Source organism: Anser anser (genome assembly GCF_964211835.1).
Source record: "Anser anser genome assembly, chromosome: 19".
NCBI lineage: Eukaryota > Metazoa > Chordata > Aves > Anseriformes > Anatidae > Anser > Anser anser.
The window spans coordinates 11,137,704-11,155,489 of record NC_139740.1 but is presented as its reverse complement, the minus strand read 5'-3'; the positions used below and the strand labels follow the sequence as shown (position 1 = coordinate 11,155,489).

At 39.1% G+C, this 17,786-nt stretch overlaps 1 protein-coding gene across 4 annotated transcripts in view; it reads left to right on the top strand.

Moving 5' to 3' along the window:
* Positions 1–17,786, top strand: part of COPRS (coordinator of PRMT5 and differentiation stimulator) — a 62,478-nt gene that overhangs the window by 2,216 nt on the left and 42,476 nt on the right. The window contains exon 4 of one of the 4 annotated variants that reach the window (XM_083805447.1): positions 1,543–2,686. The exons of 2 other annotated variants lie outside the window; for them this stretch is intronic. In XM_083805447.1, the coding sequence (XP_083661573.1) occupies positions 1,543–1,712 (170 nt within the window). In that variant the 3' untranslated portion in view covers positions 1,713–2,686. Of the gene's footprint in view, positions 1–153; positions 1,523–1,542; positions 2,687–17,786 lie in introns of those variants that run through there. One more of the 4 variants, XM_083805450.1, reaches the window with a different exon arrangement.

Here is a 17,786-nt window from a genome sequence, read left to right as displayed (position 1 = left end):
TATTTTACTTTGAAGCTTGATTCTCTGAAGTCTTTGTGCATGTAATTGACAACGTTCCTATCGGTCCCACAGACAAAAGTGCAATGGATAGAAGCACTTTCATCTATATCTTTAGAGTCATGTTAATCCTCTGGTTTGTAATCTGTTTTACAGTGACTCGTGTTGAACTGAGACACTCAGGCCAGGCTGTGTTGGGATAAAACAACTGGATGGTGTTTAGCCAACAGTGAGCGATAACCTGCTGTGTCTTTGTGGACACAGAATAGAACCGTTTCCATTTTCTTCTCATTACTGTGAATGAATTTATTGGAATTAAATACACACAGTTCGTCCTTTGTATAGGAAATGCCAATTCTCTGTTTATTTTAATTCCATAAATGGCTGTTGAATTCCAGTTCCATAGGTTGATAACAGAATGAACTGGGAAAGTTTTTGCAACCTTCTATAAAATCAGAATGATTTTATGGAATATAAATATAGTAATATTGGGAATATTGCAATATAATATATATTGCAATATAGCAATAGTGGGAACATAGAAGTTGCTTTTCATACTGGGTAACCTGAGAAAAAGACTGATTCTTTTATGGGTGCTAATTCCTTTTTGTATGTTTCCCTCTTTATTCTGGGCTGTCATTTAAATCTCTTGTCTGTTCAAATTTATGGAATGTTTTGATTTTTTTATTATATATTTTTTATTGGACCTATCACAAGTTCTTATCTTTTCCTGTATTCAGTTAAGTCATCCTGACATGTAGCTTATGCTCTTCAAATGCTCACAAATTTAGTTGAAAGAAGCTGTGATTATGGGACTTGAGTGCTTGCAACACAGAATCCAAGTGCCTGAGTTGTTGACTACTACAAATCAAAAACATGCTTGGTTGATCATTTTATGGCATTTTAACTTCATTGAAAGCAAGCGTTTTTAAAGTTTGTCCTGCAGTGCTACTGGAAAACTGGCCAGTGGATGTACTGGCCTTTCAGTGTCTGCTCTTTAGAAATCTTTTGCTTGTGTAAAAGGACTTTGCTCTATTTTTGTGCTAGGTTGGTTAAATAAACAATTATTAGGCTTAATTCTAGGCTAGTGAAAATACTGTTCAGAGGTAGCTTTCATAGAACCCCACCCTTCTGTTTCTGTCCAGGGACCCAGTCTTAAAAGGGCTTGGAGGTATCCTAATTTGGGACGTGGTTGTGGAGAAGGGGGGAAATAAGGGAAATGGCTTCATGGACCTTTTGTGCCTGGAGAGAAAAGAACTGCATACATTTTAAGAGCTGGTGTTAGATGTTCTGAATTCAGGTATATCGTTGAGCTTTTCAGAAAACTATTTTGTCTCAGTGGCAGGAACCTTCATTAAAATGAAGACGTTGTCAAATTCAGCTTTCTGTTTGCTTTGTTTTTAGGTTTAATTCATGAGTGCTGGCAGATCAGACTGAAATTCTTGACTGGAAAATGCTGTAGAAGTGCAAAATAATCTGCTGCATAATACCGCTAGTTTTCTAAATATCTTTCATGGTTTACGTCTTTTCTTTCATCTTCTTTAGATGCTGGTGATCTCTACTGCGGAAGCTTTCAGGAAAATAATCTTTTGGTCTCATACTCCTTGCAAGAGGAATCATTGTACAACCCATGTTGTCACCACGCGGCTAGTCTTGCTTTTACACTGCCGGTTAGAGTGACTGAGATTGGCCAGTTTGATGATGCTGATGAATGAGATCAGAACTAAGTACGGCTTCTGAGTTGGATTGTGTTCTTCACCAAGTTGTGTCAAGCCATTTGGCTTGCTTGCAGAGTTCTGCCTAAGGCCCGAAATGCCACACCATCTCTGAAGTTTATCTTAGACTGTTTCTGAGGTGTTTATTAAGTGACCACACCTGACCCCGGGGACCCAGAGTGCAGGTGCTAGCTGCACGCAGTCAGTGTGTTTCTGGACTACTTTCAATTTGTATTATATAGATCTAGGTTGTTGCTAATTAATTGTTTGGGAGGAAGTATTTAATTTCTAAACTTCAGCGTGGTTGCCAAGCTTTGCCAGCTTTGATGTGCTGATACTTGTATGTCTGGCCATGTAACTTCTGCTTTTCTTTTCTTTCCATTTGATGTTATCAAATTGGTTCAGATAGTTCTAAAAACTCTTCCTCCTTCCAACTTCTGTGTTGTAGTTTGTTACTCCATGTCTAATATTCGTGTTTGACAGAATCAGATGTGGCAAATGCAAAATGAGTTGGTTTGTTGTTTGTTTGTTTTTTTTTTAATGATTTCAATACGAAGGAATTTGCAAAATATATGTCACATTTATAACACGTATGCGGACATATAGTTGGAGTTTATTTACGCAATAGGAATGCCGGGTGTTTGACTGTCTCCCAGCAAAGGTTTTTCCACATGAGACCTTCTTGCATACAGGCATATTATCTTCCAGTCTCACAGCTGTCTTTGTAACATCCTCACGTTACATCAGATATGTAATGACAAAGAAAATATCTATGGTTATATAATCTTGGTGTGTCCTGCAGACAGTAGTGAGGTAAGGCTCATGATAGATGTGGATATTTTTGCTGTTATTTGTGTTTGACGAATGAGGAAACGAGAACACAAAATAACTCCATAATGTCTCTAAGAGAATAGCTGGAATGAGAACCATATCCTCCTTGCCTTTGCTTTGGAATTAAAGGAAATGATCTCAAATGAAATATGTAAGTGGATTCAATTACTGATCACCTAAGAAACAATAATCTTCTAATATTCATGTATCATTCATCACTTCTCTCTCAAGAACTTCTTGATGACTTTGACACTGCTCGATATTGAAGCACAGTACCTGTGCTTGTTTATTCTCAAGCAAGGAGTTAACACTGGAAGACTTTTTTTTTTTTTAAATCATCCAATGTGTGAGACTAAAATAATTTCCATATTAATTTGGAAGGACGAAGTGAATGATTTCATTAATCTTCTCCTTGAGAGCAGAGAAGTAAAAGCTTGGAAGAGACTTTTCTTTTGGTACCCTGGAGTTCCTGGTTAAATCTCGGTACGTAGCAAACAACCGGAGTAAAGAGCAGAAGCTTGCTGGTTGGATTGCAACAAAGAGGGCCTGTTCTTTTATTCCTGTATGATGGAGTGCTCTGAGGAGTAGTATTTCCATTGCAACTTACTTCGGCATGCATCCAGAGTACATGCATACACAGAAAGCACAGGCTAACACTCTGTTCTTTCCTCGCACACGAGGAAAGCTCTAGCTCTGCTAAGGCACTGGTGGGTTTTGTTATGTGGACTGCTGTGTATTGTATCAGAGAGAGGGGGAACTGCTCTTGGAGTGGAGTCCTGTGTTAGAACACGCGCTTACCTCTGTAGAATAGAAGAGGGAATTGACTATGTCCAGCTTTTTAGGTTTGGATATGGCTTCTTTTTCTAACCTAGAAAACGGGAATAGAACTCTTGAGCCTGATTGTAACCGACTCATCAGCTGGAGTAAAACTGCTGACTTGCACTTATAAATTCAATGTTAATAAATATAAATTGAGTGCTGATTAGTGAAGCAACAATAGACCAGTAAATTGTAAAGGTTGTTTGGGGAAAAAAAAACAATTTATCTTGTGAGCTTATTTATCACTTACCAGGCCTCAGCTGTAGATGGCAATGCTCAGTGCTACCCTGCAGAGGGCAGCAAAAAATGGTCTATCCTGTTAAGCGTCTTTTCATCTGGTACGAAGTTTCACCAGCAAGTGTCAGATCCCTGGGCTGGATTTCTAACATTGATAGCTATTTAGATTTGGGTTCTGCATTGCCCAGTTGTTCCCCAGTGAGACTGATTCATGGCCCTGATTAGTTTCTCATTTTTTTTTTTATTTCACTCTGAAGTTATATTTACTAGACTGAAAATTTCTCCCATGGCTGAGAAAAGAACATCACTTGACTTTGGGCTTAATATATATTTTTTTACTGTGCTTGTGGGAGATGTCCCATCAGATTTAATAAAGATGAAACCAACAGAGTTCTGTGGAAGCAAAGACACCTTCTTTAGAATTGTTTTAAAAGGAAAACCAAAAAGTCCTTATTAACATTGATTAGGTTAAATTTATTCCTGTATGATTCCAAAATTCCATCAATCCAGAAGTCTCCATGGCATTTTCTATGCACTTTTTAAATGGACTTTCACACCTCAAATCAAGGTTTTGTTTGTTTGTTTTCAGCTAGTACATTTAATTGCAATCAGCCTTGTCTGTCTGGACTGTTGTGTTATTTGAGGAGAAATTGTCTTGAATGGCTGCCTTGCCAAGCTGTTTGTATTTTAAATGATTGTAAACTTAAAAGATTTGTTTTCAGTTTTCCTTTCAGGTTAAATCTGACACCACCCCTACCAGCCTCACAAAAAATGGCATGTGGGTTTTACAGCAGAGAAGCATTGCACTCTCCAGGGATATGTTGGCAAACCTAATTTCGTTCGTCTTGGCCGTGCTTGTTAGGGAAGGGGCTTAATGTAAGGTTTGATCTGAATACTCTCAGACTTCAGTGGGATTAGAAAACCAGATGCAGACTTCTCAGAAAGCATCTCCCTGGAAGGATTTGAAACCAAGCTCACGGATTCTAATGTTTCTACACTACAGAGTGTTTCAGATTCCATTCTGATTTTTGCACCGAGTCTGTTCTGTGTTGACACAAGCGTGTCATTCTAGGCAAGAATACTTTGCAATTAAAACGAACATAAGGTAGCATATGAGCCAACAATTCAAGCCAAGAGTGTCAATCCTGCAGCCTGCTGAAATTTTTGGAGGGAAAAGCATCCTGCTGCAGGACCAAGATCATAAATATTTTATACATACAGGAAACACATTGGCAGTACATAACTCAGTTTGAACATGTATCTGAAGTGTCAAAAAGTACTCAGTTGAATGTGCATCCATTTCTAGATGTATTTTTCACTTCATACCACCTACAGTATAAGATACCACACAAAGGACAGAAGGCTCTACTGCGGGTTAGTGTGCTTGCTGGGCTTGTGTTGTGGCAGAGGCTTAGTAGTTTGTGTAATAGGGTGACTCAGAAGGAGACCTGGGTACAATTGTGAAGCTGCCCTTGTTTTTCTTTTCCTCCTCTGCCTCACAGTCCCTTTTTACAGGTGGAGAAAAAGAGACCAGCCTCTTGGTAAAGCACTTGAACTTCTCTAAGGAAGAAATTTTGTCTAAATAGCAGTGTTTAAAAAATGACAAGAGTTTTGCGTTTTCTTTAAACAGGCCAGCAAAGAAACTAAACTTGTTTTGGGTGCATCAGTTGTTTCCTTTGAGACCTATGGGGAATGATTTGCAAGAGGAAATAATTAAAGGAAATGTGTTCATATTTCCTGTTGATATGGTACAGCATTTAATTCATACCTCAGATTGAGATAGTGGTTTCTTGCTGTTATATAACCACAAAGTCCAGCCCATTTTAATATCTTTTAAAGACTACTGCTTGACTGCTCCTTTGTCCCATCTTGTAACTGCTGTGCTTTGGCTCTGAAGCTGAGAAAACTCCTTCGCTGTTGAGGTGACTATATGAATAATTTCACAGACTAAAGGAAAAAATGCTGATGGCAGCAGCCCATCCTGACCATCTGCTGCTTCCAAGGACACCAGTGTAAATCCCATTGTAACAAAGGTCATTTTCTCAAGCTGGTGGGTAAGTTTCTGTAGGCATGGGGAAGGAACTTGTGAGTCTTACTCTCAGTGGTTCTGTATTACAAATGTACACATTGGAGACTCAAGTATGAGAACAAAATCATGTTGGGTTGTTAGTCTTGGGAGTACTAGCTGCTCATAGCCTAACTTCCTAGCTTGGCAGAAGAACCTACTGAAAAAAAAAAAAAGCTGCAAAGCGCACAACCCTAGTAATTGGCTTTAGTAGTGGAAGCAGTATCCTTTAAGCGTTTGGAATAGATCCTCAGCTGGTATAAACTCTAGCAGCTCATTACCCAAGTGGAAGCTGTCCCTGTACATCCCCCTATGTAATGCCTGTGGCATCTCTGGCCTAAAGCTTGCATTACTGCTGTGAATTTCAGTTTTTGATATAATGGGCTTTCTTTACATTCATTGTAACTCCACTGATCTTCGCAGAGAAAGAAAGCATGAACGTGTCTTAAGGTCCTTTTCCCTTTCTTTGCATTTTGTTTTCCACAGTTAGGATAGATAATTTCAGGAAGTATGGCAGAAATCAGCCTACGAGTGTTAACTTCTAAAATTCTGCTGAGTGTTGCATACCCAGACACTTCTGGGGAAGTAAATAGGTGTGAAGGTGCAATTAAACAGGACTTATACTCCACAGGAGAGAGTACCACCTCCTTTTTTGTACCTGGAGTTCCAGGTAGTAGGGAAAAGTCTTTTAGTTGAGCTGATCTTCACAGTGCTGGTGACTGGGGTGCTGCTGGAACTGAAATACCAAGTGCAGGAGTAACTGGTACTTCAACACAAGTATGGGGCAACAGATCAAAATAATATCTGTGAGGTTGTCTCAGAAAGTAACTTTTAGGGGGAATGGTGGTAGACTAGAACTTTGTTCAGCACTTTATTTGAATTAATTTCTAGCCGAGGTTTTTTTTTTGTTTGTGTTGTCAGAAGAGAAGCATGGTAAGTTTTTGGTCTGGATTTGATATACCCCTAAGAGGACAGTATTAGAAAATTTAAGAACCTCATCTGCTCCGAAATGGCACCTTTTGTGAAAGTACAGTATCTTTAGAGAAGGGCAGCAAGGTTCATCTAAAGCGTATGCTGTGCAGACCTTTCTGTTCATTTCTTCTGCTTGAAGCCACAGAATTTCTGTAGCTCTAGTTGCTGTATTTCCTGCATTTTACCAAAATATATTGGGTCTCATATAAAAAGTTATCCGATTTTGCATTGCAATTTAGAACCACTTTTAAAAAGAACCCCTTTTAAAACTCTCCTAGGGAAAAGGGGGAGGGTGTAAGGGTGAAATTAATACAGCTGCTATTTTAAACTTGTAATGGCTACACATCATAGGGATCACTTTGGTCATCTGGCCTAAACCTCAGTCCTCCAGGATGCAGCCAAGCAGTTCTTGTGGCAAAATAAATTAGGAGCTTAGTAGGTCTTACAGACTCTTACTTCACAGACAAATTAAAGCTATAAATACAGATTTAAAAATTATGAAAACGTGATATGATGTACAAACTAGTACCTGGAGTCTTAATGCTATGCCTTGTGCCTCTGTGGAAACCTGAGGAAGTCCAATGGATGTGGGGGAATCGATCTAGTACTGGAATTTCAATCCAAGCCTGAAGAATCATATGGGATTTGGGTCCTTAAGGAAGCAAACATAAACATTTATTGCAAGATGCAGCTTTTTGCTGGGCGTGTGGGCTGTGCTGGGGAAGAGACAGGGAGGTAATCATTGATTCTCAGAGGTGTATTACACTGATGCTTCCAAGAAAGGATCAATAAATCAGGGAAGCATTGTGGTAGTATAGGAGAAGAATATGTAAAGGAAATTTGCAGATTCTGTTTCAGCTGTGGTTAGCTCATTCTGTCGCAGCCTGAAGCTGGACAAGTAATCTGAAATGAATGCACAGAGCTGGAGCCTGTAAGTACCACAGTGCTGGTTCAGAACCCATCATCATTTTCTTGTCTGGTATCATTACTGGATTTGCTAGGATATTAAATATAATGCTGAGAACAAAGGGAATTAATAGTACCTTGAGTCCTGTATTCTTCAAACAAGCCATTTTTTTCCTGGTCTGAAACACCTTTTACCTTCCAATTTGTTTACTTCTAGCTCTTCTGCATCATTCACACTTGGTTTGTTTGACTGGGCCTCTAACTCTGCAGCTCGTGGTTTGCTGGAAGCCTGGTGTTTTCAGTAGGACTTGTCAGACATAATCACATAAACACTTCCCAGGCAGAGAAACTGCCTGTTTACTAGATAAAAACTACATTTAGTTCTATTATCTGCACTTGTGTTGGTAGGTGGATTAGATTTAATTTGGAGAAGCGGGCAAACTGTTTTTCAGACACATCTGGGATTTGGTTTAAGTACAGGCTTTCTTACATGGTCCATAAAGTGCATTGTAGCCCTGTAGGAATATGTTGTGTGTCTGCTTCCTGCCTGCAATTTTAAGCACTAACTTTAATGATGGTGCTTCTAATTACGTATAGAGGTAAACTCTCAGACCAAAGATCAGGGAGTTTCCATCACCTGTCCCATTAACTGGAGCAGGGTTTCTGTTGCACAAAGAAATAAGCCAAGCACATAACACTGACAGTGTGGGGAAGCCCTTCTCCCTATGCTGACTGCTCCAGGCACCTTCCGTTCCTCCACAATGTGTAACAGACTAAAGGACGCATCAGCCACATCTTGTCATTTGTGGGTTATGTTACTATGATTTCCTTTTAATTGTGTTCCACTGGAAAAGGGGGCAGATGTAGACATTTTGCTATCAGGTAGCAGCCTCACTGTTTGGTATTATTGGGCTGGGGAAACTGGTGACACCCAGCCTTTGTGATCCTGACTGCCTGCATACAAAAGGACTAAGTTCAGTGTCCTGCTAATTGACTTAATTGTTCCATAATTGAGACTCCAGGTATGTGGGAAACAACCTCATTTGCTACGTATCCTTTGAAGTTTAGCTCCGTTATTCACATTCAGTTTACCTTGGTATTGGATGTTGCTAAGGGTTTAGTGATGGTTGCCATCACAACTCAGTCCTCAGGGCTTGGCAGTAGGATTTCTCCTGGTTTGGGGGCTTATCACTAAGGCTTGTCTTTCATTTCTGTTTGGATTTTACATTTTGGAAAGATTCTTTTCCTTTTTTTTTTTTCCCCAGTGGCTGCTTCTGTCTGGGGTTAAATTTAGTTTCTTTTTCTGCCCATAATAGTCAGCCCTAGCTATGGGTGCTAGATAAAGAAAAGAAGAAATATGTTTTCTGATAATTACGATAGTTTCCACTTGTGTAGTAACTCAAGGATGGTAGCAACTGTGCGTCTAGGAGGAGACTGAAATGAGGTAAATAAGAGAGAACATTAAAAGAGAAAAGGTGCAGTAACTGTGCTCGCTTTTACAATTTGAGCATGCATCACGGCTGATTTGATGACTTCCTTGGACTAATTGAAGCCTCGCCTAATTGAGCTGAGAGCTTTCCCTTCTTTAGTTTAGAGTGCCTTGTATCCTTTTTGCTCTATTACCTTACCACTACTCTTGATGTGAGAGGGATATTTATTTTTAGCACCTCTCCCCATGATTAATCCATGCAGGTTCTGTTTGGCCATTCAACAGTATTTTAATGATGTAGGCAACAGCTGTTTTCTCCATGTCTTATCAAATATCCTCCATGTTCTAATAATAACAAAGAAGCTTCTTTATTCTTGGCTATTCCAAATTTCCACCCGAGGGATCTCATTGCATCTCTTCATGGGGACTGCAATCTAGGAATAGGTACTTGCGACTAGAGAGCTAGATTCTTTTCTTTAAAAAAAAAAAAAAAAAGTATGAGGATTTAACATTCGTTTTAATTTTGATTCTTTCATTAGATCTAGGATGACATTTTAAGGCTGTTTTTTAACAATTCAGTAGTTTTAACTGCCTTATTTTGTTGCATCAATAAAATGTATTCTGTATACAAGTAGACCAATGTACTTCGCTGTCAGATGCCGTAGAGAAGATTTAAATAGGCTAATTTCTGTTTTCGTTAACACTTCCATTGAGTGTGTGTTAATGTTGCCATTTACAGATTCTTATTTTGTGATTTTTCTATGTATTTTTTCTCATCCTTTTTGTTGTCCGTTTAGTAGCTACTGTCTAATTTTACAGATCTCTTTCTGGTTGATATTATCAGGCAAAATGTGGGGCACCAGTGTTAAGTGGTATCTTTTTTTTCTGCTGAGCAGGACTGCATGCAATGTTACATGTTCTTCACAATCTGATAAAGCAAAAATGAGAAGACAAAGCTTCTTTTCCCTTTTGTTACATTATCTTAAATGTTCTGGACAGTTAATCTACTGAGTTACCAAAGGGTTCCAGTTGTATGGCAGAAAAATTTTAAATAGATTTCTTTTTCAGTAAATAAATAAATATACCCAACTATAACAGCGTTAGGTAGGCTTCAGCTATAACTGTAATTTTGAAGAAAAATTTGGTTCCATGATACAAGGGAGTACAAATACAGTCACTAAACCTACATGTGTATTTGTTAAACATAACTAGGGAAAAATCAGGTGAAGGTGGTGGCTGAACTATTATGTTGTATGTCAGGAAGAAAGGAAAAAGTTTGGGTTTGAGCTGGATCTGGAGGCAAAGAGAAGTGCTACTTGGTGATGTCTGAGCACTGGTGGGGGTTTGTACTTTCATGGGCTTTGAAAAAGTGCAAGGTAAGAGTATTCAAAGCTGTTGGTTCTTCTGAGGCCACATGCAGAACAGGTGTTCCCAAAGGTAAGCAGTTCATGTGTTGACATCAAGTGTGTTGATGACTTTTGGCTCTTCTTGACTCTGCATGTGCACAGGAGACATTCAGCTCTTTGGGAAGTATTTTTTGCTTTTTAATTAGCTTGTGTCTGGCTTACCAGAGTTTTGCTAAACCTTAATCTCAAGAGTAGGAGCTAGCAGTAGGGGCGAGGAAATCTGGGTTTGAACACTACAGGGTGACTACTGCCATCTGGATTTAGTAGGAATAACATTATGCTTGGGGAACATGGAATTTTCTGCGTGAAGAATGAATCTGGAGCTGAAATTCACTGGGAAGCAGCAGTCTTGATGGCTGCTGTAATCTGCACCATGTAGTGACCCTCCTGGGTGAGTAGTGCTGGGCCACAAAGCAAAGCGATTGGATGGGTGGAATGGGTTGGATGGGTAGAATGGGTTGGAATGGGTGGACAGTCTGTCATGTTTAAGATTCATCTTAATTATCTTGAGAAAAATCTGGATTTTTGAGATAGTTGCTTGTTTTCAAGCTTTTTGCAGTGTGTAGTATACAAGAGAGGAATGCAGCTTATTTTTCAGTGATAGAGGAAGTCTCCATGCCCGAATGCCTCATCAAATTCACTAGTAATAAACAGCATGCTTCTTCTTGCTTAGCAGTCTTACCTTCTTCAGTGAATTTCAGAGTCTTTTGCAGGTGAATTTCATCCTGATAAAGCATTCTGTTGTAGCTCATAGCCAACTTTATTCATTAATCTCCTATCCATACAGCTATGTACTTTTAAAATAACTTGGACATTGATCAAGATTTGGAAGACAAAGTATTTGAACTACTTTAACAGTGTATGAGTTAGTCACCACTGAACATTGTCTGTTCTGTCTTCTTAAAAAAATAAAAATAAAAGAAAAAAGAACATTTGCAAACACTTCACTTGGTTTCAGAAGAAGAAAATGTTGTCAAGGGCAATAATAGCAGAAGTAGAATCCCTTATCAAACTTTCTTTGTCAAGGCTGATACGAAAATTATGTTTGGAAGGTAGCTATGTTGTAGAGCGCTTTAGAGGCAACTGCTAGTAAACATGAATAGCTTCATGTATTGAAAAGTCTGGGTTTACTGGAAAAAATGGCTTGAATTCCAGCATGTGATTTGCCAAATTAACTATCTATTAAAATTTATAATAAAAATTATAATGTTGCTATAGTTACCAAAGCTTCCCTAGTTCCAGGATGGCAGTGCCTTTCACTTCAAAGAAGACTTTTTTTTCCTCCCTTCTTTCAGTAAATAATGAAATAGTACTTCAAAAAGTGCTTTTTATTTGCATGAATTAGTTGGTGGAATTGTTGCTATGAGGAATCAGAAAAGCCAGAAATATAGCTGTTCACCAAGCACATGCTTTTATATGATGACACCTTTGAATTAAATCTCATTAAATGTTATTCTTCAGATCTATACCGTAGGGCAGAGGTGACCATCCTTTGGCTGGGAAGACAAGTACAACTCACGGTGGCTCGCTGACTGTGGATAAACCTCTAACAGATACCACTGGGGGTCTCGTGTGTGATACTGAGAGAATATGGCTGTGTTTGTGTGCGTTTGGGTTTATATGAGTGACTTATGCCCACTTGTTCTTCAAATTAGTCTCTTGTTTCTGAACATTTCTGCTGTAAAGTATTCCTTGACTAGCAAATGAAAAGTTTGGAAGGAATGACTTTTATGGCCAGATATGCCATTATTATTCCGTTAGGGCTCATTTCCTCTGAAGCTGCAGGTGCTGGCACAGTCATTGTTGTGACCAATTCCTGCAGAATATTAGCACATCTGTCGGAAAGTATAGCCTGTTATTTCTGATACAAAGGGATGGACATAAGCCCTCTGGTGAGATCCTGTTTGACAATTTCTATGCAGCTTTCATCCCCGAGCTCAACAAATGACAATATTAGTGAGGTTATAAAAACAGCACCATGTGAAGCAAAGAAAATAAGCCCAAAGTGTTTTGCTCTGTCATCCTGGCATCTGTCCTGCCCCCAACAGCACATCTGCCCAGCAGAGGCTAAAGATTGACTGCTTCTGACACAGCTTACTTCTGTTGGGGGTTGTCCCATTTATACTGAGAACAAAAGGGTATGCACTTGGGCATATCCTATCGTGTCCTCTAGGGTTGTTACGCAAAGACGGCTTTCTTGCTGTGGACATGCCTTTTCTGCATATTATCAAACCTTTTTTTATTTACCCATTTTGGAGCTTCTGCTTATGGTTTAAAACAATTTTTAGGATGTGCATTTGTGTCTGTGTAAATAAGCATTGGAGGGAGAGTATTTGCTAAATTAAGTTTATTTGCTTTACAGCTGCAAAGCTTTCTCCTTCAGGAAAACAATCTATCAGGGTACATAAAAGCTTTCAGTAAGTTTTTGAGTGTGCACATCTGGCCAAGCCGTGACATTCCTGGTGACACAATTCCCTACCCTCATGGCTGTCTGTTGTGGGTTAGGCTGGAGAGGTGTGCGAGGATTCCTTTCAGCCTGCTTCAGACACAGAGGAGGAGGATGTAGGTCCCCCGTGCACTGCTTATGGCCAGATTCATCACCTGTTTGTGGGGTTCTCCTGTCCCTCTTGTGTCAGGAGTGCCCAAAGGCTTCCTCAAGTGAAGATGAAAAACAAATGATGAAGTAATATCAACTGCAAGTACTATTACAGCTTGGATACATATGTAACATCTAGTATTTCTTATATAAAACTATTTGTTTATTTTAGATGAAATCTGCAGGTGGTTATTGTACCAACCTTCCTGAGGGTAATTAGGAGCCGAGCGGAAGAAATTTTTGAGTCTGATACTTTTAGGTCCGTCTACTCTGTAAGAGCCTTTATTGTCTGTGTGTTCTTGAGGTGGAGTTAGAATATTCGATATAATTGCGTACTCAGAGAAGAAAGGGATTAAAATGTGATTTTTTCAGTCATTGGTGTCCATATCCTCTTTTTCACAGTAATAAATAGGGAACTTGCTATTTAAATCCTACAGACAGTTTTGAAAATTGCTGAAAGCCCTCACAGTTCTGCAACATGCAGTCAAGATAGTTATTTGTGAAAACAAAATGATTCCCATATGCATCTTTGCAAGTACATTTTTAGGTCCATCCAGGGCGTATTTCGGAAAGAGCTTATTCACCAATACCAGCATGTTTCAAGGTTCAGTTTTCTGGCACGCTTCAATCTGCTGCCTGAACACATTCTGAGGGTTGGAAACATCATGTGGTTTGAATAAATAAAAACACCAAATTGCCTGCAGTGCATCTGTGCCCCCTTACTGTGCAGGTTGGCTGCTACTGTGCCATCAGCCTGACAATTTCAATCACGTTTTTAATGGACTCCTGGGGCTTCTCCAGTTTTTGTTCAAGCAGGCCTAGCTCTTGTCCTCCCCAGACTGTTGCAAGGAAAAGCTTTATTTTGGCTTCTGATTATCCAGAAGTATAGTGACGGGAAAGAGAGAAAGTAGTCAGACAGTGCTAAAGTACCAGGAAAAGATCTATCTTTAGAAGAACTGTATAACTTGCGTTTTGTTTTGTCAGATTAGGAAGTGCAAGTATAGAGCAGCCACAGATCAGACATGTCTGTAATCTCTTCCAGGCTTTGACAGATTGATCCATTTTAATTAAGACTATTTTGTTTCATTCATTTTGCGTTTACACCTGAGAATGTTCACAAGCCTGTGCAGGTTTAGACTGCGAACTGTGGATTTTTTCAAAATATGATTGTTGGTCATTTAAAAAAAAAAAAGTAAATATTGTGTAGGATTTTAATTTTCATTCCTGTTCAGGAATTTTCCAAATCACCTCTTATGCGTACATTTTCAGCAGAGTTTTTTGTATTTCAAAACTTGTACGGAAGGAAGGGTGTTCCATAAAACCATAACAGTTGCCACTTTGCAATAGTTGTGGGCTAATGTTCTCTTCTCTTCTAAATAAAATAAGACGTGATTATCTTTCAATGTTAGGTTTTTAACAGCAGCTGTGGTAACAATTGGTAAAGTACAGCAATATATATGGAATAGATGTTTTTATAATGAGAAAGGTATTCAGTATATTCACTCTGTGTCCCTGAAGGAGTTACGAGTAGTATTCCTCCAAACAGTAGGTGGAGACAAAGACCTAATAAAATCAGTCTGTGGAGACAAAATTCATGAGCTGTGCTAGGTCTGTCTCTGATTTTTGGTATTATTGAATTCCTTTATAAAAATAACAAATATAAAACAATTTTCTTCCAAAGGCTCTTAATTTACATTTAAATTAAGTGTAATAATCCTTTTTGCTGGCTACTATCAATAAACTGGTTCTTTCAAACAAAACGTTGGATTAAGAGATTGAGGAGGTATCTGTGCAAGTACAGATCTCTCTTAGGCCAAAAAATTCAGGTGTCAAAGCATGCCCAGGGTTGACTTCAAGTTTGAACATATCTAGAAATTCCCAGTGGTGTGGGAGTTGGTACGAAGAGGAGTAGACCTCTGTGCAGACTGTGGGATTGAGACGTGGTCTGCCTCTTTGTAAATGGAATTTGTACATGTGCGTATGGTTATTTACATCAGTCATCTGCATGTTTATAGGTAGGTGTTTGCGTGCTTACAGCTTGCTTGGTGGCATGCATCACGTGGTGTTAACACCTCCTCCGCCTAAATTTAACTGAAATCTAACAATATAATTTGGAATCGTGAGAACAAATGCAGTGTAATCCATAAGGTGGGAGAAGTGGTTTTATTGGCATTTCAGAAGGAAAGTGGAGCTTGCAAGTTCCTCAGGTACATTGGTTGACAATTTCATGTAAGAAATAATCTGTGGATATATTTTTGGTTTCATCTTCTCCTTAATAGCATTTGCACAGGACTGCCAGTTGCTTCTGACAGAGGAAGTCTCTGCCATACCCATCATGCCCTGTGTGATGCAGTTGATTGAAACAGTTATGCCAGAGGTGGACTTCCTCGTGTATGACAGTGCAGGGTATGTTTCTCTCATTCTGTTGGATGCAAAGCAGGTTGCCTTAGGAAAGAAGACATGTTGGCTCAATCCCTCCATACTCAGATAAAGTTATGATTGACATTGGCCCTTGTGATTACAAAGGTACATGGAAGGATTTACTCCTTCATTGGTCTCAAATACAGCTCAGATGAAGAGGCAATGAGCAGAATAGTTTTCCAAGATTAAGACAACACAGGCTTTGGGGCTGGTAAAGATGTGCAGCGTCAAAGCCTGTAGCAGTATCACATCTGTTCTGGTGAATTGGGTGTTTTTCAGGGTATCTATCTGAATAAATCAAAATATTCTCCAGTAAATATTAGTGGGAAGCTGAGAATGGCATACAAGTGGGTGTATGGATCTTGCCACGAGTGTTACCCAGAGCCTGTCTTTCCAGTGTCATTCTCATTCAAATGAAGGCGAGGGGAATCTTGATTAGGAAGTCTGAACATCTCAACATCACTTCAGCTCTCAAGGACAGAAGCAGCATTCAAATCTTTAAATGCAATGTGGTGTTTTCGAATTTTGACCTACTGAGCTAATTGCAAGGGTCAAACAGAAATCCTGAGTTAGAGAATAAATGGCAATAATGACTGAATGTGCAGCCATATGACAGCACTACTGCTTGAAGGATTGCTCTTATTGGTCTCACTTAAAGTTGAAGTTCACTAAAGTTTCTTCTATGCTTTATTTTAAGAGCATAATTTAATTTAAAATGTCACGGTCTGTGTAATAAACTGAGTTAGATCATTAACAGATACAAACTATTATATTCCTGAGGCTTGTGGTGCTTCTCGCTGTAAATCCAGCACAAGGCATCTGCAGCTAGGAATGCTGCCAGGGCTGAGAGCTTTGGAGGAATAGGGTATGATGTATCCATCTGAACCTTGCCAGACCGAGGAAATAGGGTTTTGTGAGGAGTCCAGAGCCAAATGGGGATGGGTCATCTGATGGCCTGTTCTCTGGCTGTATCTACCTGCTCTTTGTCCACCAAATAATAATTTAAGGACGTACTCTCTAAATGAGTCCTGTGCAAGAGCATCCACAGTCAGTGCTCTTTCGGGCTGCAGCAGGACAGAGGGTGTTACGTGAAGCAGGGGTGTATGTAGCTTTTGGACTGAACTTGTGAGATCCCAGCTTCCTCCCCTTCATCTGCTTGCTGTGAGATTCTCCTTCTGGTGTTCCTTGGCTCTCAAGGACAATATGTGGGGTCTGTATCATACCTTCGCCTGCAACTGTGATCTGGCACTCCAGAAAGAACTTGTGAAAGCTTGCTCTGTTTTGCACACCACAGAAGTTGGGGGAGAGGAGGTTTTGGTGAGGTCTGAATCTGGTCACAGGCTGAGTGGAGCTGGCAGGGTCCTCATGGGCTCATGTGTTCAGTCCCTCTGACTGAGGGAAGTTGGAGCATTACCTGGGGAGCAAAGTCTCTTGAACATGTAAATTTTTTTAAAGGGCGCCTAACTGTATTTTGGATAAATCTGTCCTCTTATCCATTGGATTGTTTGATTTAGGTGGGAGAATAAGCTAATTATCATGTATTCTTTCATTCTGCCTGTTGTCTTTGTGCACATATTCAGTGCTTGGCCGGTCTGCTGAGACTCCATGCAAAGCTGTAAATCCTGGGGTTTTGAATTCCTATCTGCTGCAAAACAGGCATTAGTATTTTTTTTTTTTTAGATGAACATACAGCTCTCAGTATGTATGATTTTCCAGCTCAAGTTGATGACCTGAAAAGACAGCCTTACAAATTATTGATGGCTGGAGCCATTCACCTCCTTCTGGCCTGTGCGCTGGTCACAATGCATGGGGGAATGCAGTGAAGAAATATTTAGCCATACACTGCTTAAAATATATAAAGCAAAAAAAAATAATTTCTATCTACCTACACTTCCAAACATAATGATAAAAGATAAGAACTTAAGTCCTTTTTTTTTTTTGTCTGTTTCTTATATATGAAGGTAGCTTTTATAGTTGGTTTTCTGGAATGAAGAAAATAATGGAAGCTATGCTCTTTGCATGTACTTGTTCATGCTTCTAATATTAATCTCATGATTCATAACAGAAGTTGCAACTAAAAAGTCAAAAAAACAATAGATGTAATGGAACTGTTGGAAATGTCTGATTAACTTCAATAGCATTTGTAGTATTTAAATGGCATTGCTTTCTATGTGTAATTAAATGAATAAATATTTCATACAAAAATGTAGAAATGGATCAATATAAATGTCATCCAATTTATTGGTTTTCTGTATATGAATTTTCCTTATGTTGCTCTATAAATGCGTGTACATAATTTATAAATTGTATTATTCATATTCTATACTAATAGCAAGCATAATTGATGAGAAAAAAAAACAAACAACAATATCAAGTTGGTATATTTTGTTAT